This window comes from Rhamphochromis longiceps, linkage group LG7, assembly GCF_057381845.1.
Source record: "Rhamphochromis longiceps isolate RC_006_pf linkage group LG7, R_longiceps_female_GT1.1, whole genome shotgun sequence".
Lineage (NCBI taxonomy): Eukaryota > Metazoa > Chordata > Actinopteri > Cichliformes > Cichlidae > Rhamphochromis > Rhamphochromis longiceps.
The window spans coordinates 8,542,451-8,566,213 of NC_140563.1; the positions used below are offsets into that span (position 1 = coordinate 8,542,451).

At 39.5% G+C, this 23,763-nt stretch overlaps 1 protein-coding gene across 2 annotated transcripts; it reads left to right on the forward strand.

The window, feature by feature from the left end:
- The first annotated feature begins 11,418 nt into the window (after positions 1 to 11,418).
- LOC146664714 (guanine nucleotide-binding protein G(i) subunit alpha-1) lies at positions 11,419 to 23,430 on the forward strand. Of its 2 annotated transcripts, none has more exons than XM_085411944.1 (9): positions 11,419 to 11,924; positions 14,643 to 14,685; positions 16,598 to 16,739; positions 17,666 to 17,823; positions 17,958 to 18,086; positions 18,912 to 19,041; positions 19,125 to 19,278; positions 22,468 to 22,661; positions 22,769 to 23,430. In XM_085411944.1, exons 1-8 carry the CDS (start codon positions 11,807 to 11,809, stop codon positions 22,656 to 22,658), a joined length of 1,065 nt encoding a protein of 354 aa, XP_085268070.1. In that variant the 5' UTR covers positions 11,419 to 11,806; the 3' UTR covers positions 22,659 to 22,661; positions 22,769 to 23,430. The 2 variants fall into 2 exon arrangements, with proteins under 2 accessions (XP_085268070.1, XP_085268071.1); XM_085411945.1 differs by having other exon boundaries at positions 22,773 to 23,430.
- The last annotated feature ends 333 nt before the right edge of the window (positions 23,431 to 23,763 follow it).

Here is a 23,763-nt window from a genome sequence, read left to right on the forward strand (position 1 = left end):
TCTGACAAGAACCAGTGTGTGTGTGTCTGTGTGAGAGAGACAGAGAGAGAGTTTGTTTGTGTGTTAGAAATATAGACGGATAGAGTAGGGAGGGGTTTGTGGGAGCTATTAGTGACTGTGGTGCTGAATCCCTCAAGCTAGGGTTGCAAGTTTCAGTAAGCAGGAGATGGAGACGGACGGAGAGAGAAAGAGAGATGTTTGTTTCAGGACCATGGAGAGCACTTGCCTCTGTGGCACAAACACATCATATTCTCCAGAGCTGTAGGCAATCAAGTGGAGAGAAGTATGAATGGATCTGGGATGAGATAAAATGGTAAAGCACTATTAAAAAAGAGGACAAAGAGAGAGGTTCGCTCTGTTACTCTGTTGCTGCAGGACGCTAACCTTTCAGACTGTTGTTTTGACCTTTTAACCAAACTGGTGACGCAGACTGCCCCAGTTGGTAGATGACCTTACTTTGATGGAATTACCACTGAGGATAATGGTCCCTCTCCACAAAACAATACAGTAAATGAAACAAGGACCGTGCTATCAAATAAACCAGAGTCCTGCATCTAACATAATTGCTATGAGAAAATATCAGATGATTTATTGTGGTTGTCCCATCCAGACTTTGAGCACAACCACAGAACATTTGAAATTCTGAGTATCATCACAGATGTATTTTTGTTTGTTTGTTTGTTGTTATTTTTACAGTAATATCTTTGAAAACTGCATTGGTAAGGACATAAGCGCCACCTCTACTATTTCTTCATTTGTCAAGAACACAAATCAATATCATTGTCTGTCTGTCTGTCTGTCTGCAGTTGGGTGTGTTTGTTTCCTGTCTCCTATAAGCCAATTTCTCCGGTTTCCAAGAAACTCTGGCATGTCTTATTATCTTGAGTAATTTTAAATATTAAAAAATATATATATACGGTGGTAGGTATGGATCATTTCATCTTTCATCTTTTACAGCAATAACAAATTTCCTCAAAAAGCAGATCTTAAAGAGGATGTGTAGGCTAATGCTAATTTTCAGCATCATAATTTTATCCTTGGCCTCAACTAGAGCAGCTATGCATGAGTTACAGATCAAAATAATCCTTCTTGCTTGTACAGTGGAGTTTAGTGCACCTGAAACAAGTCATTTGAGTTCCCATCTCATTCCCTTTAAGCTAACTTGTTTCTTATTAGCTGCCACTGAGAAACAGAAGGTTTGAACAGCAGGTAGGTGAGACTTTGGTTTTCACTGAGTTGCGTGGCTGAGATGACCATACTAGGGATATCTTCACTCTGAATGAATAAATTATAGTTAAGATAGAAAAAAATGGTGAAACAAAGCCTTTAGAGCTCTCTGATAAATGTTTGGCTCATATGGATAGTTAGAAAAAGACACAAGTAAAAGCGTGAAATATAAACATTTATCCATTTTTATTATTTTTATTAATTTCAACAAAAAAAAGTGACTTTTTTTGTCATTAATTTTGACAATATTTAATCTTTATTTTAAATTTTTTTTATTTTTTCAGTATGACCTGAATACAAGCAGAGACATTATATTAATGATACTTACAGGAAATTATTATTTGTAACTATAGCTGCATATTTTTAAACAGTGCATTGATTTTTCTGATTTGAAAAAACTGATGAAGACTCAAACATTCAATTCAATTTTATTTATATAGCATCACAAGAACAGTTGCCTCAAGGCACTTTAATTTTGTAAGTAAAAGCCCTGGAACAATACAGTGAAAACAGAGAATCATGTAGAAGGAAAAACTCCCTTTTAACAGGAAGAAATCTCCAGCAGAACCAGTCTTAGGGAGGACAGCCATCTGCTGCGACCGTTTGGGGTTAGGTGAGGTAGACAGGACAAAGACATGTTGTGGAAGAGAGACAGAAGTAAAAAATAACTAATAATCAAAAGCAGAGCAGTGTATAAACACAGTGAGTGAAAAAGGTGGCATTTAATGTAATTTACATTGAAAAAAATTTGAGCTATCATCAAATGCTAACTTGACAATATCAACTAATGATTAGAAACTACATGTAGTTGAAAACAGCTGATAGACATTTATTGAAAAGCTGGACTTGGAGAACAATACATAAGAAGACAACACTTTCACACATGTGCAGCTCAAAAACGTAAACGAACACACCAGATCTCAACAGGGAAAAAAATAATGCTCTATACTGATATGGAGTGGTTGATGTGAATGTGTTTGTAAAGACTTGGCACATTTACATACGCTTGGAACATTGTTCTGTTGGGGCATCTTGGACTAGAACTGGGCTAACTTTAGCTACGTGTTCATCTGTTTTTAACTAAGAGGATCTAACGTTCAGTCCTGAGAAAAACTAAGCACCCCCAAGTACATGGTAGAACTGCCTTAAGCACTAATGACTTGAATTAGTGGTTTTCTGGATGACTTTATTAGCCTCTCCAATCACAGTGGAGGAATTTTGGTCCACTCTTCTTTGCACTTCAGTTCACTGAGGTTTATGCACAGCGCATCGTTCCAATGAGGTGAATTTATTGTGACGTCAACTCATGGAGCAGTTGTGTCACTTTATTAAAATGGAGACAATAGGGAGGTATTGATCTTTTTCCCTAACACTGGGCAAAACTATCCTGGCGTGTGGTTAATTTGGACCTGAAACACAGACTTGAACTCAACCTTAATAAACAGGAAATGAACCTTTGTTTGGGTGCAGCAGAAAATCCAACAGGCAGCTGAAAACGTATTCCATACATATTTTTTTTAAAAAGTGGGAAGGGGGTTTAAACAGAGCACAAAGAAAACAGCAACAATATGACACAATAAGTACTGAAGCCTTAAATACATGCATGAGGTAATCAAGGGAAGCAGACACAGGTGGGAAAGAAGACAGAGATGAAACTAATTAACACATCAATGCCTGTACATACACATTAAATAAAAATAAATTAATAAATAGAAATATTGGTGTATTTTACTGTATATAGTAACCATTTGTACATATTCCAGTATTCTTGTTTGTCTGTGTCTTCATTCAAAAGCCCAATATTCTTTCATGAAGTATACATGTATGAAAGGAGGACAGAAAGAAACCATAGTGGATCTGCTGCTTTAGGGTATATGATATATATTATTACGTAACAGCATGTGTGATAAAAGCTACATACATTGTCCTCTCGCTCTCCCTTCTCTTGCCAGTTCCCAAACTTCTAAAAATGTGAACCTTGCTATGAACCACTCATGCATGCAGTGAAAGAACAGAAAACAATGAGGCTCCTCTCTCTCCTCGCCTCCTCACAATATGACGAAAAGCTCTGAGACAGCAGGGAAACGAGGTCATCTACTTGGAGCCCCAGCAGCTATTTGAATGGAGAAGGGTCACACACAATACCATGCATTTCCTACTGCATTCCGCTCATAGCAAAGATGCAGAACGTATGTTTTAAAAGTCGAACGGACTCGTGATCTCTGGTTAATTGCATGCTGCCTCGTGTGCTAATAGCATAATGTTCATCATGATCCGCGGACATTTACTGTAAGTCTTCACCAAGCCCCGAGCAAATCGTGACTTTCTAATCTCCTCTGCTGATTCATTAAAGAAAGGCTATAATTCATCAGTGCGTTTGGGCACAGTTGAGATTTGGGCCACTTGGATTATTGTCAAGCGCTGGCACTGATATGACCTGTACATAAATTAGTGCTGGATTGCATATCTTGTTCTTTACCATCAGCTAATGGGACAGACAAACAGCTACACACAAGATGTCCTAAAACAAATAAATGCTTCATGAATTTAGGAGCTCTTCCCTGTCTCCTCAAAGTACGATCAGATCCCTCAAACACGTGCCCATGATTATTTTGTGTGAGACTAGAAAAGAAACAAAACAACAGCAATATTTAATATTTAGAATCACATGTGTCATTCGGTTTTACCGCAGAGATTTCTCTTCTGGCTATAGAATTTTTTGGGGGTCACGATGGAGGAGCATGTGACTCTTATTGTACAAAAGCCTTTTATTGTTTCTTGTTTCTTGTTTGAGAATTCTGGAAATATCTTCTGAAGGCTTTGCACTGTGACACTGTTATTGTAGCAAGAGAAGCAGAAACTTCTCAGATAAATATCAGTTCAGAACTTCCAACGTGTCAGCAGCATGTAAACACAGAATATATCAAATGAATGATGGGAATATTCTGGCTCCATGCTCACAGCTGCTGTTGACTTATTCCAACATTAAAGTCTGTCACTGTCCTGTTGTTGAGATTTGGTTTCTGCTTTGATTTTATTCTTGTATTCTTGTGTTCCCTGTGGTTTACTTCCCGCTATCTTGTCATCATGTGCTTTTGTCCTCCATTTTCCTGTGTCTTTGTCAACTTATGTGTCTTGTTCTTGTTTTACTCCCCTCATCATATCCGCTGGCCTCCTTAAACCTTTGTTATTTCTCAAATTTGTGCCTCCCATGTCTGCTTTGGCCTCCTGCCTGTGAACTGGAAAGGAAACTTTCATATTTGAGGATGTGTCAGTTCCTAAAATGCATCAAGAGGACAGAGGAGTGACGAGGCTTGCCAGAGGAGCTGTAATTGAGGATGCATAGGTGTATCCTTTGTAGAAGTGTTTTTACCTTCAACGTGTAGAAGAGGTCCTGTACAAATCCCATATTTTATTCACATTAGAAAATACGAAACATACCAAATGTTTAAAAGGAGAAAATGTACAATTTTAAGAAAAAATACGGTGCCTGTGAATTTGATGGTGTAAACACGACTCAAAGCTGCTGACAGGGCCATGTTTACCACTGTGTATGTGCATCCCCTCTTCTTTTAGCCTGTAAACATCTGGGCACTGAGGAGACCAGCTGCTGGACTTCTGGGAGAGGAATGCGGTCCTATTTTTGTGTGATGTAGGATAATAACTGTCAACAGTCCTGGATCTTCTTTGTCGTGTTTTTTTATTTCAGGATGGCCCAAGTGTTATCAGTTGGTAAAAGGTCTTGACTCCAGGCAGGTCAGGTTCTAATAGCTCCAGTAGGCAGTTTAGCATTTTCTTGCTGAAATATGCAAGGCCTGAAAAAGACACTGTCTGAATGAGACTGTAATTTGATCCAAAACCTGTATATACCTTTCAGGCACCAATGGTGCCTTTCCAGGTGTGTAAATTGCCAGTTCCATGGCCACTAATACACCCCCATGTCATCAGAGATGCAGGCTTTGAGCTAAGCACTGATAAAAGGCGGATGGTCTCTCTACTCTTTAGTTTAGAGGACACAGCATCCACGTTTTCTAAAAACATATTTAAAATTATGATTCATATGACCAAAGAACAATTTCCACATTGCCTCAGTCCATTATAAATGAACTTTGGCCCAAAGAAGACAGCAGTGTTTTTGGATCAAGTTCACATATTGCTTCTTCATTATATGACAGAGGCTTAAACTGTATTTGTAGATGGCACGGTGAACTTTGTTCAAATACAGTGATTTCTGGAACAATCAAAGGCATCCAATATTGATTTGGGGTTTTAACCCTTGCACACGCATTTTCTGAAATGTTTGACATTAGTATGTACTGCAGATAATGAGATAATTCATTAAGGAGCATTATTTGGAAATTCTTTGAGGGTTGGTGAACATCTACCCATCTTTTCTTCTGAAAAACTCTTTCTCTCTAACAGAAACTCTTTCTATAACCAGTCATCTTACTGACCTGTTGCCATTATAACACAATTAGCTGCAGAATCTTCCTCCAATTGTTTCTTTTTTGTATCACCTACCTGTCCAGTCTTTTGTTGCCACACCTCAACTTTTGTTTTGTTGCTGTCATCAAATATCAAAATGAGCTGATATTTTTCATTGGGTCGTAAAGAAAATCTCAGTTTAAACATTTGATGTTTCCTTTGTTCTACTGTGAATAAAATGGGTTTATGAGACTTGTAAATCGTTGTATTATTTCCATTTTAAACAGTGTTCTAATGTTTTTGCAATTGGTGTTGTGGATGCTCAACTTCATCATCAAACGTTCTCCCATTTGTTGTGTGTGTATGTGTGACAAACAACTTTCTAAGTGATCCTGAGTAATCTTCATAAAAACACAGATGAAAGTTTTTCTTTCTATTTAAACACTCACCAGTTCTGAGCTCCTGCTGATGAGTTGTTTCTTGACTCTGGTGCCACCTGGAGGGCTGATTGTGGAGGGCCAGCAACTCCTGGTTCTGCCCCCTCTGCCTTCTTGATCTGCAGATGACTATCATGTAGAAGTGGGTGAACCATGCTTCACCTTTTAATAATAATAATAGATTGCATTTGTATAGCGCTTTTTGAGACCCTTAAAGCACTTTACAATTCCACTATTCATTCACTCTCACACACTGGTGGAGGCAAGCTACAGTTGTAGCCACAGCTGCCCTGGGGCAGACTGACAGAAGCGAGGCTGCCATATCGCGCCATTGGCCCCTCTGGCCATCACCAGTACGCGGTAGGTGAAGTGTCTTGCCCAAGGACACAACGACCGAGACTGTCCGAGCCGGGGCTCGAACTGGTAACCTTCTGATGATAAGGTGAACTGCCAACTCTTGAGCCACGATTGCCCCAAATTGTCAGCAAAGTCATAACACACAGAGCAAAACCAGAAATATTTGAACATTTAAGTTTGTTATGGTGTCTTGGGTTTGTGATTGAAACTTTCACAAAACTAATTCACGACTTCCTCCTATTCTGTGGCACAATTATGGGGTTAATAATGTGGTTAGCAAGAGGTGAGGGTCTTTCTTTGGTTGTGTGTGTGCGGGGGGGTTGTACCACCACATGCAGATTTATGACTGCCAATGAAAAGCTTGTGGTGTTTACATAATACCAATGCAATCCGATGTTGTCACCAGTACATTAGGTAGTTAGTGATTATTTTGCCATTTATTCTTGATATTTAAGGCTCTTTGTGCAAAAACACAGAAACCCATTTAACACATATACGCATGCAAACACAATAATAGTCTCCCTCAGAGTCCCTGATCTCTATGGAGCAAAGTGAACGTGCTGACACGCTCACTTTGCACTCAGTTTAAAAAGTTCAAAGACTTCCTGTTTCTCGCGAGTTACACTGACAGGAAGAAAAAACATGCCACACCCTCCTCTGAGAGCCTGACATATGTTTTCTGACGATTATTAAAACCGGGGGGTTTTCCTGTTGATTTTTGCACATTGTACATGCAAAAGGGGAATCTTTCCATGATTACTTAGTGTAGACTGAAAAAATGATGGTGCTAGTTTGCATGACATAGCCATCTCCCAAGGAAATCACATGTAAATTGAGGATATGAATTCTAACCACATCTGTACCCTGTCCCATCCTGTGTATAAACAAAATGATTACGCGTACAATGGTTCACGAAAGGTCGAGCTGACATTAGGAGAGCAGGATTTTGATTTCATCGCCCTCCGTATTCACAGGTCTATGCGTGTTTCAAATTATTAAATTCAAAATAATGGCCCATAAAATAAACTCCTAAACACGACTAAAATCCTGTTTTCATACTCTACTTTTTTCCCCTTTTTTTTTAGCTGCACAGATTTCAGGTGCTTTGGTCACAACACTCATTTGAATTCTTGGATGTGGTCATTGGGAGAGGTCAACCACAGGGTGTAGCCCTCATTTGTGGACCTAAGCTTATCCATTCACCACCTGACAGCCGCACAAGAGGCCTGACGGTGTCCCAATGATTGTCCCATTGTCCCAATAATTTCTAACTTATTTATGGCGAAATCAAATCGCATTCACAATTCAAATGCTGGTTATTCAGAAATACTTCAGACTGTCATCGACTGTCTCCGCCTTTATCACCTGTAAGACCTATAGAAACTAGTAGGAGGAATTCATATATTGTGTTTTTAGGTTTTTGAAATGTTGTTTTTATGTTGGAAGAAAAGACTGTAGTCTTTATAAATAGATTTGACATTTTTCACTGTAGACCTTTTTCATTTTGACATGCAGAGTAGGGAAGGCTCACGTGTGATAATTCAATTTGATTAAGCGTCCTAAAGGGCCATGACCATAAACCACGATGCACAAATCCAGGACCTACCCACGAGTAATATACCTGTGGGTTCCCTATCATGACCAGTCAAAATATTCGTGGTGAAAATGATCTCTAAGGAATACAACTGATAATAGAAATTATATGGACAAAAGTTTATGAAAGGCAAAAATCTATATGTGAAATACTCAAAATGAGCAAACTTTTCTACATTAAAAGCATGTCACAGCTTTTTTTCTCACAAGCTTCATATGCAAACATGTTACTGAATGTCCAGAACTCACGAACAGAGGCTTGCAATGCAAAACAGCCCCTACATCACAGGCAAAGTGTGAATTATTCTGCGCTCTCTCACACACAAACACTTCTACGTTGCATAGTTCCACAAAACAAACAAGTGCCACCTAATTGCAGCTGATTTGCCTAAATTATCATGTGATTTTCAGACACTACAGATGTTTGCAACATACCAGAAAAACTCTCCAGCTTCTCTTTTTTAAGACCTGACATGAAATCAAGAGCTTTTCTGTCAGCAGTGTAAATGCATGAATTCATTTCTAAGAACATATTTCACTTCATAATACAACGTGAAGTTCTTTGTGTTAGTAAATTAGTATTTGCTAGTTTCATTTGATAGTAATTCAAATTAAGAAATGTTATTGTAAGCATGCTATCAAATTCGTGCAAAGATATTGTGGATGTCACACTCAGAGGACGTTTATTTATAAGTTGTTTATCCTTGCTCATGAAAAATGCACAAGGTCATGGGAGAGTCTGTTATCAACAGTCAGGTCACAGATGAGTGTGACCTCACTAAGAGTGCATCCAAATGTCTGCAAACTCTACATTGCACCTACTCTGGATCCTAGCAACATGACCAACATGCCTCAAGAACACTGCATGAATGAAGAGCAGCTGCTTAAACATTACCGAGATACTCGTCATACAGAGTCCTCGTGGCATACAATATGCAGAAATGTTAAGATTTATCTAGCAAAACATGTTTCCTAACCAAATTTTAGTCGTTATTTTGACATTTTTTAACTGAAATATTTGCACTCTATTTGCAATAAAAATGGTTGAGCTACAGCTGGTATAAAAAAATTTACATACACTCATCATAGGCATGAATTTCATGGTAATTTGGAGCTATTTGTAATCTTTAAACAGTTACTTTTCCAGCGTGGAATGATTGTAGAAGAGACATCTTTAATGACTTCAAAAAAACAAGAAGTGAAATTTGAGTTTTCCCTAATCCACATGGTCAAAAATACACAAACAGGCTAATATAATTCCATACACTTTAGATCTGGATGAATGTCCTTTAGCGTTTGCATCTTGCACCAAACACGATCAACAAGCTTCTGCCATAATCCTAGATGGCTATTTGATCATTCCTCTGCTACCAGAATTGGTAGAATTCATTTAAACTGGTTTGTTTCTTTGCACATACCACACTTTTAGCCTACTTTATCCATTCCAAAACCAGTTTTTTGTGTGCATTTGGGACAGGGGCGTAACTTCCAGGGGGGTTATGACACCCCCCTGGAAACCCTACCCCCCCCCCCCAATAGTCAGACCCAACCAATATAACCCCCCCAATAAAATTATGAATTATCTTGCATAAATGGGCTGCTGATTTGCTTTCTAGTTGCGTGTTTAATCATCTGGGAATTTACCCAGATTTATTTATTTATTTAGACAGAGATCTGTCTAAATAAGACAGATCTCACCAAGCAGGAGCAGCTTCCCCCCACCCCACCCCACCATACACTGATGGTTTGGGAACACTGTCCTCTTGCAACTCCCATTTGTGTCTGAGTTTTAATCCCCGAATGTTGATTTGAGGTAAATTTGAAGAACTAAGATGTAGTCGTCCTTCTTTGTTAGGCCATTTAAGTGCATTGTACTAGTACCACTGGCAGCGAAACAACCCCAGAATACAATGCTACCACCGTCATGCTTGAAAGATGCCACAGTGTTCTTAGGTTTGCAAAGCTCACCTTTACTTCTCTGAACATGCATCATTGTGGCCAAATAGCTCAATACTTGTCTAACTAACCATAGTACTTTTGCCCAGAAGGAATTTGGCTTGTCCGTGTGGGCAACTGCAAATGTTAGTTAAACTTTAAGGTTCTGATTTTGGAGCAGGGGTTTCTCTCAGTTCACAGTGATGTAAAACTTGCTTCGCTGTGACCAGTGACCCTGGTTTTTCAGCAGTCTCCAGTTCATGGCAGGCTTGAGACATGGTGGTTCCTAAGTTGTACTTGAACATCCTAACCCATTTCCTCTCATGTGAGGGTGACAGTTTGTCTTTTTCCAGACTTTGGCAAAGTGGTAACACATCTGAACATCTTGTACTTATGTACAGTTGTTTGAACTGATGATGTTAGGATCTGCAGTTGTCTGGAAATGGCTCCTAGAGACTTTTGTGACTTGTTTAAATCTGCTATTGTGTCCAATTAGTGTTGTCAAGCAAATCCTTTTTATGCTGCAAGAGGAAATAACAGCTGTATTCAGTCATAAGCACAAATAAGACACATTTTAACCTTTAGCACCACTTATTGAAAGATTTAAGTGAGTGTATAAGCATTTATTTGAGCCTCTATGTATAATTTTGAACCTGTATGGATTAGAAAAAAATTTAAGTCATTAAAAATGTCTGCTGTACAACATGGAAAAAGAAAAATTCAAAGAAATCCCGAAATTGCCATGACATGCATAACCATGATAAGTGTAGACAGATAACCACAAATGTACCACTGTAATTTATATTTCTACTTTTCTAATTCTAAATAAACGTTTTTTGTTTTCTTTATCTAAATAAATGGTAAATGGCCTGTATTTGTATAGCGCTTTTCTAGTCCCTAAGGACCCCAAAGCGCTTTACACAACCTGTCATCCACCCATTCACACACACATTCACACACTGGTGATGGCAAGCTACAATGTAGCCACAGCCACCCTGGGGCGCACTGACAGAGGCGAGGCTGCCGGACACTGGCGCCACCGGGCCCTCTGACCACCACCAGTAGGTAACGGGTGAAGTGTCTTGCCCAAGGACACAACGACCGAGACTGTCCAAGCCGGGGCTCGAACCGGCAACCTTCCGATTACAAGGCGAACTCCCAACTCTTGAGCCACGATAATAATAATTAAGCAAATTAGCAATAAAATCTGTAAATTCACATTTTGCCTTAGTACGTGTTGAATTAATTTTGTGTAATCTGAATTTAAACTCACTTAGGGAACGTTTCAAAATTGTTAAACTGTTAAGCAATAAAGCGTGAATGCTTTCGAGTTTTGACTCTGTGTCTCGTGGTTTTCTTTCTTTTCCCACAGTGGTCACTTCCCAAAAATAAGCTTTCTGCTTTTTAAAAGAAGAAGCTTGTTGCGTTTCGCGCATGCGTAGTTTGCAGGTATGTGAGCGGAACACAGGAAGCGAACGTTTTTCGGACTGCTCCGCAGATGGTGCCGTCTGTTTTGCTTTAATGTGACTGACTCCACCTGCTTGACCAGTCGACTAATTTAAACCCTAGACGAAGATATCAGAAACGCGACACTTTGCTTTTTAACGATATCTGAGAAGCCTCGGCTGATAAATCCGGAGCTTGAGTGCGAGGTTAGGGCGTGTTTGACTCTTAACTGTTAGACAGACTGCCCCCTCCTCCTTCTTCTCCTCCTCCTCCCCACTGGATGCTAACTCGGTAGCCTTTGCATGTCGTTGCAGTCGTAGTCAAAAGTTGTGTTTTCGTGTGCGTTTATTGTATTTATTCGGAGGTCCGTTGAGGAACAGACAAAGATGGGGTGTACGCTGAGCACGGACGACAAGGCGGCGCAGGAGCGGAGCAAGATGATCGACAGGAATCTGCGAGACGACGGTGAAAAGGCTGCCCGGGAGGTCAAGCTGCTCCTGCTTGGTGAGAGAAAGATGGACGGACCGAGGGAGGGACGGGGACTGGGTCTGTGTGTTTCTGTGGGACTCTGGTTGCCCAGGCGTAAAAACAACCCGATAAAGGTTTAAATAAGTTTTTGTAGCTGCTAAAATTCAAGTTTTACCCAGCCTATGAAGCAACAGAGGCAAAGGTGGGGAAATGTCGGGGCTTTATTTGAATGTTACGGTGGTGTTAGCTAAAAAAAGTTTGAGCTAGTGGAGTTCCTATCTTTTATCCCTTGTTGAATTACCTCTAATTGTAACTGTGCTGTTAACTAACACTAGATAAGAGCACACTGATTAGTTGCTTCCACAGAAGCAAACCGCTAATACCCAGCGGTAAGTCGGTAAGCTAATTTAACTAAGCAATTAGCTGCTTAGCTAGTGTAACGCCTCGGTGCTAGCTTGGATTTGTTAGCCGTCAGAAAGCATCAATAACTTTCTGTAATCAAGTGTCTGTGTTGCTGTCTTTCGTGACTCCGACTAATAGCACATCTTTTAATATGGCTTAAAGTACAATAGCTAGCTAGCTCCCTTCCTGTTTCTTCGTGACGTAAATAAAAAAGAAAGTAGACGTGCCCTTAGATCGGTTATCTGTACTATCCAGCAAATATTTGAAACTAACACTTGTGAGCAGTGTTAAAGTTGTTATCTGTTGGAACAGCATTAAAGTATGTGCGAGCTCCACTATTCAACAGGTCTCGAATAATACGCCCCCCCCCCCCCCCCTTCCTGCGAGACATGTTTGCTCTTCTGAAGCGTTGTACACACAATTTAAACCCTCTGTATCTATACCTGTTTGTATCTCTGTATGACTTGCTCTTATGTCATCCAAAACTGCATTATCCAAATGCTGTGTCGGGGGTGGGGGAGCATTAGTGCTGCCATTTGAATATGTTGGCCTACCATGCAAATATGTTCAGAAAATTGCATACTTAAACTACTAATGCTGCTTAAAAAATGTTATGGCCCAGCTTTCAAATTATGGGATGTAAACCATAGATAAGCTTCCAGTTAACATAACCGCATGTCACATTTCTCCAGGATTATTTCACAGTTTTAAGGAAAGCTGCCACACCTCTCCATTCTTCCCATTACATGACCACTCTCGCCTATCTCAGCATGGATAGATGGGGTAGAGGTTGCATAGCAACCTATGCAGCCGGGCTGACAGTAATGCACGCACGACAGAAACGGTTAGTGCGTGCTAATGGGATGCCTGCCACAGCCATGCAGTCTGCAAGCTGTTTTTGAAAATGCAGTCTTATTCTGCATCTCGCAGCTAATCTCTGCTCAAGCAGGGCTGTGGCACCAGCTATTCTCCAGCATGGCTTCACAACCCCATACGTCCTGTTGTCAAGCCTGTGCGTCATTTGAGATGAAACCTTATTTGAATTTTCATGGTGCTTTTACCTGTCACGATTCCCACAACCACCTGCATGAGATGCAAGTTTGGTTTGTGGATTCATCATCTAATGGTCTGGCTAATCTGTTTAAACACAAAGATGTTTTACATCCACATTTGTGACGTTGAATATCTGGTGTAATGTTCACGTCTCTGAGGGAGACTGATATGTTCTCACTGCAGTTTGCTGCTCTGTAATGCTTCCCCGCTGGGGATGTATGCAATAATACAGTAATCAGCAAATGACAGGCTCTTGCAATCACTGCTTTGAGTGGGAGGGCTGTCTTAATTGTAGAGTTTTTGCAAGCAGCTTAAATGCAAATATGAGACAGGTTTTTATTTTTGTGTAGCATTATTTTTGCAAACAAATGACAGAAAAAGCTGCATAGGTGCAAAAACTGCAGAGATATCTGCATTTTATAAGTGTGTATTTTGTTTTCCCTGTCATCTCGTCTCTGTGGCAAAACATTAACCATTTTACTCCACCAGTTTTTGTCATAATTGGTTTCTATTATCCCTTCAATTTCAGCAGCTCAGTCAGGCGCAAGCGTGTTTGCAAATTAAATTTAAGTGATGTTTTCAGTACTGGTAGCTCTATTGTGTGTTGCTGTTTTCATATGGGATGATGAAGTGGCAAATCTCTCCAGCCACTGGGGAACTAAAAGTCCCGGGAGGGGTAAGCTAATTAAAATGTTGTGTGCTCATCTTAAAACATGCCTTAATCTCAGATGGAGTTGTTGAGCTTTATGTGAAATGAAACAGCATTGTATTTTTCTTATATTTTGATATGTGTCACCTAAAAGGCAGTAGTGGTATCACGCTGCCTTATATACTGTAGTGTTGTAGTCATACATAAATCATTGGAGATGCAGTTCAGAGTCCTGCCAAGCTGGTATGGGATGAATTTCTTACACAAGGAAGTTTAAGCTGTCTATAATCTCATTGACAAGACGATCCAATTAATTAATCCAATTGCGCTTTGTGACTCAGCTAAATCTGACCTCAGACACCGCTGTGGGTGTTCATACACCACAGGCAGAACTCACTTAAAACTTGAAAAAAGTGCATTTAACAGAAGCTAGTCTGGCACCATTAACTTATCTTAGTGTTTTAAATGTAGGGCTGCACAGATACTCGAAATGAATCATGCAGTTTGGTATTTAAAGGTAAACTATGCGTGTTTATTTCACACTGGTTGGCATTTAATGTAATTTTGTAGGTTTGAACTGTACCCGCTTCTGTTTTGAAATAATTAACACAATTGCTGTAATTTTCTCTAACTTCTGTTCTGTGTTTCAGGTGCTGGGGAGTCTGGGAAGAGTACCATTGTTAAACAGATGAAGTAAGCATGAATGAATCAGTAATACAGTTTAGAATACATCAAGCACTAAGATACTTGATGTATTTTTTTATTAAAAAGGGTGATCACAGTATACCAGTGCCAATCTCAGTGAATTCCCTTATGATGCATTAAGAGTATGGATTATCTAACGCAACTGTGATAATTAGAAATTATCACATGACACTCAGTTTTTGTTTGTGATGGAAATATTTGTTCTTTTTAATGTTAAACATACAGTATAAAATACACCATGTGGTGAATAGGCAATATGTGGAGCACAACCATTTCCTTCCCGCACAGGCAACAAAAAATGTTCTATTTTAATGGGCATGTCATCCTCATTCTACAACAGGGGTGGGCAATCTCAGTCCACGAGGGCCGGTGTCCCTGCAGGTTTTAGATGTCCTCGAACCAACACAGCTGATTTAAATGGCTGAATTTGCTTCTCAACATGTCCTGAAGTTCTCCAGAGACCTGGTAACGAACTAATCATGTGATTCGGTAGTGTTGACCCAAGATGAGATCTAAAACCTGCAGGGACACCGGCCCTCGTGGACTGAGATTGCCCACCCCTGTTCTACAACATGAGAGACACACACAGTCAAATCTGAAGAAGAAGAAATAATCTACTCTCTAAATTATTCCCCATTCTTTCAGGGCAAAGATGTTTTAACTCTAGATTTAAATATCTGAGACTTCTTTTTTTAAAATAAGTGCAGTTTAAATGATACACCTTTGTTTTTCTACACTGTAAGGGAATGCAGGTGTAGCAAATCTAAGAAGCCTTTTTTTGACCATAAACTTAAACATAAAACCTTAAAAAAAATACATAAAAAGCAGCAAGTCATTAACCAGATTGTCCCATAGTTAATTATTTTTAATTCCCCCAAAAACATTCAGTAAAAAGTAATTGAGTAGAGGCTTACTCAAAAAACAATTGAAAGTTGTTCTGTTTTTATTTTACTTAATATCTGTCATATATGCTGCCAGAAGCTCAGGCTTCAGACTGCTCCAGACACGCAGTTTAAGATATTTATTCTGCTCTTGGCTCTGTATGATGTCAGAATGGGTATTCCTAATATTTTCATCTCAAGCACACCACTCTGGCTGTGAATACATAAGCCCCACATACCTGTCGTTTAGACCTTCAGTTTGTGAGGAGCAGCCAGTCAGAGATAAATGTCCTCATAGGGGGAGGAGCTACAATGCTTAAGATGATCTGAGAACCTGCATCATATCTCATCGAAAAATAAATAAGGATTATTTTCAACTGGAAATGATGCGGTACTACTCTAAAAATAGTCTAAGAATAAACACTAAAGAAAATAGAGGCATAAGAGCTTGAATTAGAATTTGATTTTAATAAGTACGGTTAATCATTCAAATTATACAAGTGATCAGTAAAAGTATAACTCTCTATATATTTTTAAGTCTGTTTGACAGAGCTTTGGTACCAACTTTCAGCCCATTGTTTAACTGAGAAGGCTCCTCCACTAGGTTGGTTCATTGTGTCATTTCTATTAAAACAAAAAAAGCAGCCACCAGGTTCACTTAGCTGGTGAACATGGTGGAGTATTAGGCAACTAATGAGCCAGACATTTCCCTCGGGAGCTGGGAGAGACCTAAAACAGAGCTAGAGCAAACGTGACTCCAGATGAGCAGCAGCATTTACTTGTATCTCCTGGATTTCTAAAGCAGTTGATTGCTTGTTTGGCCTTGTTGCAGATTTTAATAGCAATCTCTAACATGAAATGGACCATTATTTATACATTTTATAATCTATTTTGATATGTTAACTATCAACCAGTTTACCAGCATTTAAAGAACAGATTGAATCCCATTGTTTGTACTTATTGTATGAAATTAGAATTAACTGTGGCACGCCTGCTAATGTTCTCTCTTTGTGTTTCAGGATCATCCACGAAGCAGGCTACTCAGAGGAGGAGTGTAAGCAGTACAAGGCTGTGGTCTACAGCAACACCATCCAGTCCATTATTGCCATCATCAGAGCCATGGGACGCCTCAAGATTGACTTTGCTGATCAAGCCAGAGCAGTAAGTGACAGAAAACACAGCATCCAGACAACCTCACAGATTGTCTGTGGTAACAGCGGCTTAGTCATTTGCCTTATGGGCAGGGTTCTTTGCATTGCAACCTTCTAGAGAAAAAAAAGGATTAAAAAACTAGGTCTGTGCTTAATATCACATTTAAAACATTTAAAAATAAGAATATATCCCAGCTATCTATGGAGATTAAGAAATATTTAAAGATTATGACCAGGACAGTGGGGTGGGAGAGGGGAGTTCAGGAAATTTAAGTAGAAGATGTGCAAAGTCCATGTAATAAATCCAGTGTACAAAATTATTATTGCCTGATTTATAATAAACAGGCAACATTTCTGTTTTTCTCTCTCACTGGAGACGTCGTGGCCATTGTTTTATTTCTGTTTTCACAAGTCTAGTTTATTAATATCCTGTTTGGCAGATTTTTTTTAAACAGACTCCTGTTTCTTTTTGCAAATCTGTTTCTCCTTTTTTTTTTTTTTTTTTTTTTTCTCCTTTCCTTTTTCTTTTTTTCCCCTCTTGGCATAACGAAAGAGCTAGTCATTGTGTCTGCGTGACTGGCCTGGCTCTCTCATCGTGACCAAGTTTAATCCTGAAGCCTTTCTTTTCTGATTTTATGCTCTCTCAAATATCAAGGTTTTTGCCTCTGGCGTTTAGACACTGTGCCCCTTTTGAAATCTAATTTTATGTAAAGTATAACAGGTGAAAGACTGGGAAAAACACAGTTAATTAATTATTAATTTATCACTTTAGTTTGCACGGCCCGTTCGGCTAAGGAGTAACGACAATAGATGAATTGTGATCTTTCTAAATATAGAAAAAAATTAGCAAAACAAATCTAGTAAATCTTTGTTTCTATTTGATAATGAGTTAACCTTCTTTAGGCTGTTTTCAGTTAAGTGTCTCTGTGTCTTTAGGATGACGCGCGGCAGCTGTTCGTCCTGGCGGGCTCAGCAGAAGAGGGCTTCATGACCAGTGAACTGGCTGGGGTCATCCAGCGGCTGTGGAAAGATGGAGGAGTTCAAGCCTGCTTCAGCCGCTCCCGAGAGTACCAGCTCAACGACTCTGCAGCATAGTGAGTAGGATGCACGGACACGCATACTTCAAACAGCAGGGGACTGTCCTTGGAAGAATAACTCCCGCTCTTACGTCAGTGCTTTAGCTTGTTGCCAATCTTTCTTTCTCTTGTTGATTTTTCTCTTTCCAAAGTTACCTAAATGACCTGGACAGGATATCCAACAGTGCTTACGTTCCAACCCAGCAGGATGTGCTGAGGACTAGAGTCAAAACTACCGGTATTGTGGAAACACACTTCACTTTCAAGGATTTGCACTTCAAGTGAGTATAGCCACCATCATTGTTTTAGTTTTGTTTAAACACAGCAGTGTCTCGTGGTGCTCCATGTAAAGTCTACACTGACTCACATATGCCTGCCTTTATTTTTCATTTATGACTGTTAACCTTTAGAAGCCAAAATGGCTCATGGCTTTAAAAAAAGATAGTATTAGTGCATCTGAAGTTTTCTAAACAATTTAGACCAAACACTGTGACAGGAGTGCCTCCAAGAACCAAAATGTGACATGTAGTAGGTAATGGTTTATGGCTTTCTTATAGCCATCAATTCTTTCCTCATTTTCATAGCTCATAAAATCATTTAGTGTCAAAGGTCTCTCATTTGCATTGTTATAGTTTCAGAAAAAGCTGAAATGTGTTGCTTGTCATGTTTTAAAATAAACACATGGAGACCCAGCCACCAGCTAACATTTATGCATAAATCTATATTTAAAAGTAAGAGAGAGAGCGCATATTGCAAGGATCAGAATCAGCAAATTCAGGAGTTTGCACTTTGATAGAAGATGTCCTGCTGTTCCTATGTGAGGCAACCACTAGTAGTTGATGCCTTGTTCATGAAAAAATGAAAAGCTACGAGTGGTCGGCCAGCATGTAGTCTCGTCACCTAATATCACACTGAATGCAAGAACACAGTAGCTTCATACTCTTGAAAACTAACTGAAAAAGCGGCTTTTAAAAGCTCTGACAGCTGTCCACAGTATTTTACACATTCTGAAAGATTTGCGTGTGTTTGTGTGAAAATGTCATCACCCAGATCATGTGAGTGTGTGAGAGTTGCATTTATTTAACAATATCTTTCTGTGATCTCAGAATGTTTGATGTTGGTGGACAGAGATCAGAGAGGAAGAAGTGGATTCATTGTTTTGAGGGCGTCACTGCCATCATCTTCTGCGTGGCTTTGAGTGACTACGACTTAGTGCTGGCTGAGGACGAGGAAATGGTAAGAGTTGTCTGACCCCGGCACACTCTGCCCACTAGTACGTCTCTGATCGGTAATCACTGTGCACTTCTCCTCCCGCTCAGAATCGAATGCACGAGAGCATGAAGCTGTTTGACTCCATCTGCAACAACAAGTGGTTTACAGAGACCTCCATCATCCTCTTCCTCAACAAAAAGGACTTGTTTGAGGAGAAGATCAAAAAGAGCCCCCTTACAATCTGCTTCCCTGAGTACGCAGGTGAGTCATATAAACAAACACTGACATGCAGAGCTGGTGCTTTATACATGCAAATAATGTCCTTTGTGTGTTGGCGGGGTATATAAATCATTAAGCCCAACTATGTATGCAGGATTTGGGCTTTTAATCGTGGATTTGTAATGATGTGTAGAAAAATTTAACCTTATTTAAACTGTTGTTTTTGTGTAGCATGACTAAGTCATATTTGGATTCCTTTATACTGTCAGCATCCTGTGATTATTGCTTTTAGAGCCTAACTTGTTTTGTAGCTACACAAAGGTGTGGCAGGCCCTGTAGATGAGACAGATGTTTTATCCCACTGCTCTGCTCTGGAGCTGTGTGGGCTGCTTCATGTTTAAACAATGCATTTTTGTCAGGTTCACAGATACAGATTAAATAGCCATGATTTTGGTTTGAATCTACACTCGAACACCATATCTGTAACATCATGCTGTCATCATCTATTTATATCGATGTGACGTAAGGATCCAGAGATTCAGTAGAAGATAAGTTTTAACCTTTTCTTCCCTAGGAGGCTCGCCGGGTCACGTTGTATTTATTGTGAAAGGACATTTTATGGTTTCCAAATGTGGTACACTCACTCAAGGGACCATTTCTGTGCCTAAAATAGATGTGGGGTTTGTCGTGTTTTATTTCTGCTGGTAAAGATTGAATTTTTAGAACCAGTTCAGTAATATTGGTGTCACACTTCTCATTACTTTGTGGTGGCCGTTTACTTCCTTATTTTACACACTGATAACTCACGTTAACTTTAAAAAAAAAAAAAAAAAAATCACACTCAGCTGTGATACTAAGCGAAAGTTTTTCAATTCATAAAGCCAGATGTTGTTCATTTTGACCTCAGTATTGACTTTTAAGTAAGAAATTTTAAGTAACAACCATAAGCTTAAAGTACAACTTCCTTTTTTTTAAAGGGGGCTGTGTAAAATACGAATGAAAGCAGAATGCAGCGATTTTCAAATCTCGTGAACTTCTAAAACTGCGAACAGTTATTATTTGAGGAAATATACTGGCTTATTTTAAATTTGAAGGCACATCTCAAAAAAGCTGGGACAAGGCATGTTTACTACTGTGTGGCATCACCTCTTCTTCTAACAGTGTGTAAATGTCTGGGTACTGAGGAGACCAGATGCCTGTACTGTGAAGCGGGACTTTGGCTTATCCAGTTAAATTGAGTGTTAACGCTGAGTTTCCTGTATTTAAATCAGTTTCCTTATTGCATGTAGTGTATGACATTTCAAGCACACCTGCTCTTCATCAGACCACTGTACTGGGTGCATTGCCATGGTAACTGATGCTGTGAACCATATTAGAGATGGACATGTATGAAATCACCACCTACTGACCAGTCAGTCCTCCGAATAATTGTTGTCATTTCTGGAAGATTCCTTAGATGCCTTTGTACTGAGACTATGAGGGACTAAAGTCTTTATAAATTCTGCAAATAATTTATTTAATGTTAATAATATTATTGTTCCATAAGCATAAATATTTGTAGGCTGCCTTTTGTATTTTAAATCAAATTTTTCACCTATTGTAGCTTTAAGCCCACGTTTGGATTCTGTTTTTAATATTCGCATGTTACACTCAGAATGTTAAACACCACAGAGGCTGCAGCTGAAAGAATAAAAACTAAGACAAACACCCAGTTAAACATTAATCTGTTTGAGCACTCGATTATAATCCATCAGGTTCTCCTGTGTTTTATTGATAGAGCTGTGTGTTAACTCACACAGTTTGCCTTCCTCCTTTTCTTCAAATATGCAAGACTTTTATTAAAATATAACAGATTTCCCATTTTACTGACCAAAACAGCTAAAGCCCTCACACATACAGTGCTGTTAATACTAAACTAGTATCCAGCGTCTTTCCTCTCACACACGTAATCGCTGATTTGCCTGCAGCAACTGTGCCACTTTCACTTTCAGTTAAACACATCATACTTTCAGTATTGTGTCTTACCTGTTGGTATTTTACTTGCTGTATAGTTTTATCTGCCTTTGTGAAGTCAGCCACACTGTTGCCAGCCCACTTATCTGTAATTGTGACTTGTGAGACAGTGCCAGGGAACTCCAGGGAACTCCCGGGATCTCCCGGATTAACTGCTTAAGCAGGACTTGCGGTCCAACAGAGGTAGCACATATGCTGTCCTCTCCAGTCTAAGGATGACCTGTCTGCCTGCAGGGAGCTCTGCTGTCAGATGGAGGCATTGTACAGCTTATCTGTGGGCCACTCTTGCTTGTAAAGTTGTCAGGACTTTTAGAAGACCTCTCTCTAAGACTGCCTTTTTTTTTTTTTTTTTTCTTCTTCTTCTTTTTTTTTAAAATACCCAATCACCAAAGTGATTGACTTGTTAGCAAAATTGTAATTCAGATGTTTGGTTTTTGGGTTTGTTTGTTGTTTTTTTTGTGGTTTTGTTTGTTTGTTTTCCCCTGCCTTTTGTTACCCTGTCCTAACTTATTCAAGACATGTTGCTGCAATCAAACTTGGAGTGATCCTAGTTTTATCTCATCTGTTTCTATGTTTTGAACAAAATTAAATGTGGGCTTGTGAGATCTGCACTTCCTTTTGGAATTAGCGTTATGGTAAAACATGCTTTTGCCCTTCTGTTATTCTCCGTAACCTGTCAGGTGAAACCCTTGCTTGAATAAATGTCAAATTATAAACAAAGTCAGCCGAGAAGTAAATATTCTGCAGCCAGGTTGGAGAAAAACAAGGGCAACAATAAATCCGAATTGACACTGGAGCGGCATTTTTGGAAAGCATAATTAAATTGCAGCTTGACACCAGGCTGGAACTGCTATTTAACGGCCTTCACGGCCGGGTAGTGCATGCTGTTTATTTGAGACTGAGCTCAGGACAGGTGCCTGTTGAACATTGAACCACACAACACTGACACTCAACCTGTACGTCACTGCAGAGTGAAACGACTGGAGGTCAGCAAAGGAACAACTTTCACAGGGCGTTAAGTTTTATAGTTTTAAGTAGAACTCTAAAAGTGCGCACAGTCATATTCAGTTGATGAGAAACTGAAAAATAAGTGCATCTATGCATTTTTTTTTTTTTTTTTTTATATATATATATGATGGCAGTGGAAAGACGGAACAGGCTTTAGATCTCATTTCTCCTTCTATTTCCATTTCCTCTTTATCCCCACCCACTTCATAGGCGCCAACACCTACGAGGAGGCCGCAGCATACGTCCAGTGCCAGTTTGAGGACCTAAACAAGAGAAAGGACACCAAGGAGATCTACACCCATTTCACCTGCGCCACCGACACCAAGAACGTGCAGTTTGTGTTCGATGCCGTCACTGACGTTATCATCAAGAACAACCTGAAGGACTGTGGTCTTTTCTAAAAGGTGACGTGTCATGTTTTGTCTGTGAACAGGCCGCCATATTTTCTGCCACATTTTCTCCTCTAACCAGGTTTTGGTTTGTTTGTTTGTTTTTTTCCCCCCCTGTTCAGGCAGCTTGGTGTCCGGTTTAATGAGTGACTTTATTCAAGAGGAGTGGAAGAAGCTTGGACTGATGTCACTTTTAACCCCTTATTAACTTATGTTCATCTCTAAAAGTTTAAAAATGGTATGTAGAGAAAACATTTTGTGTAAAATATTTGTACAACTGTCTATGGCCAGGGATTTTTTTCCTCTATTTTTAAAATGTGCTTCTTTTACCTGTAAAAAGGGGGGCCTTTGCTTTTTCTTTTTTTGTCTGTGCATCACATTTTCTTTTTTGTAGTTGCTCGTGCCTTGCATGCCTTAGTTGCAGTGTTTCTTCTTCATTGTTCACTTGTTTATTTAGATGCCACCATTTAACTCTTCTCGAGTCCCTTCAATTCATACTATGTTTGTTTTTTTTAATAATTCTGGCCACTTCACTGTTATATATACATATTTTTGCCTCCTTGTATAAAACAAGCAAGACCAATTCACTCTGATGCTGACATACTGTGAGAGCTGTGTGGAAACTGATGTGTGGTTTGCATGGGTGATACGAGCGAGGGCAAGTGTGTGTGTGTGTGTGTGTGTGTGTGTGTGTGTGTGTGTGCGTGTGTGTGCGCGCACAATATAAAACAAAGGGACTTTATTCCTCTACTTGTCATCCTCTTTCAAAGTTTTATTTTTCTAAGAGACCAAAAAGGAGCTCCTCACGAATCAAAAAGTGCACCTTGTCGATGCGCTGCTACAAACATTCCCGATTGAACCATGAAGGAAAGGGAAGCTTTGAAAAGAGGATGCCAATGGTGGCCTTGTAGCAGACAGTAGGACCATATGTAGATATGTGTTCAGTGCATAGACACAGTTGATTTGGTTACAAGTGCACTGTTACTCATTATGATCTGTGAAGGTTTAAAGTTACATGCCCCCCCCCCTCCTCCTCAGCTCTGTTTCCATGAGATGGGGACTTTAGTGGACTAATCTCCATGATTTTGCTAATAAAAGGGTTGCTATGTTGAAACCA

Excerpts from the sequence above, each read along its gene's own strand:
- LOC146664714 (XM_085411944.1), top strand. The coding sequence starts at position 11,807 with ATGGGGTGTACGCTGAGCACGGACGACAAGGCGGCGCAGGAGCGGAGC. Across the intron at positions 18,087-18,911 it reads TTCAAGGATTTGCACTTCAA|AATGTTTGATGTTGGTGGAC; the intron begins GTGAGTATAGCC and ends CTGTGATCTCAG. Across the intron at positions 19,042-19,124 it reads TGGCTGAGGACGAGGAAATG|AATCGAATGCACGAGAGCAT; the intron begins GTAAGAGTTGTC and ends CCTCCCGCTCAG.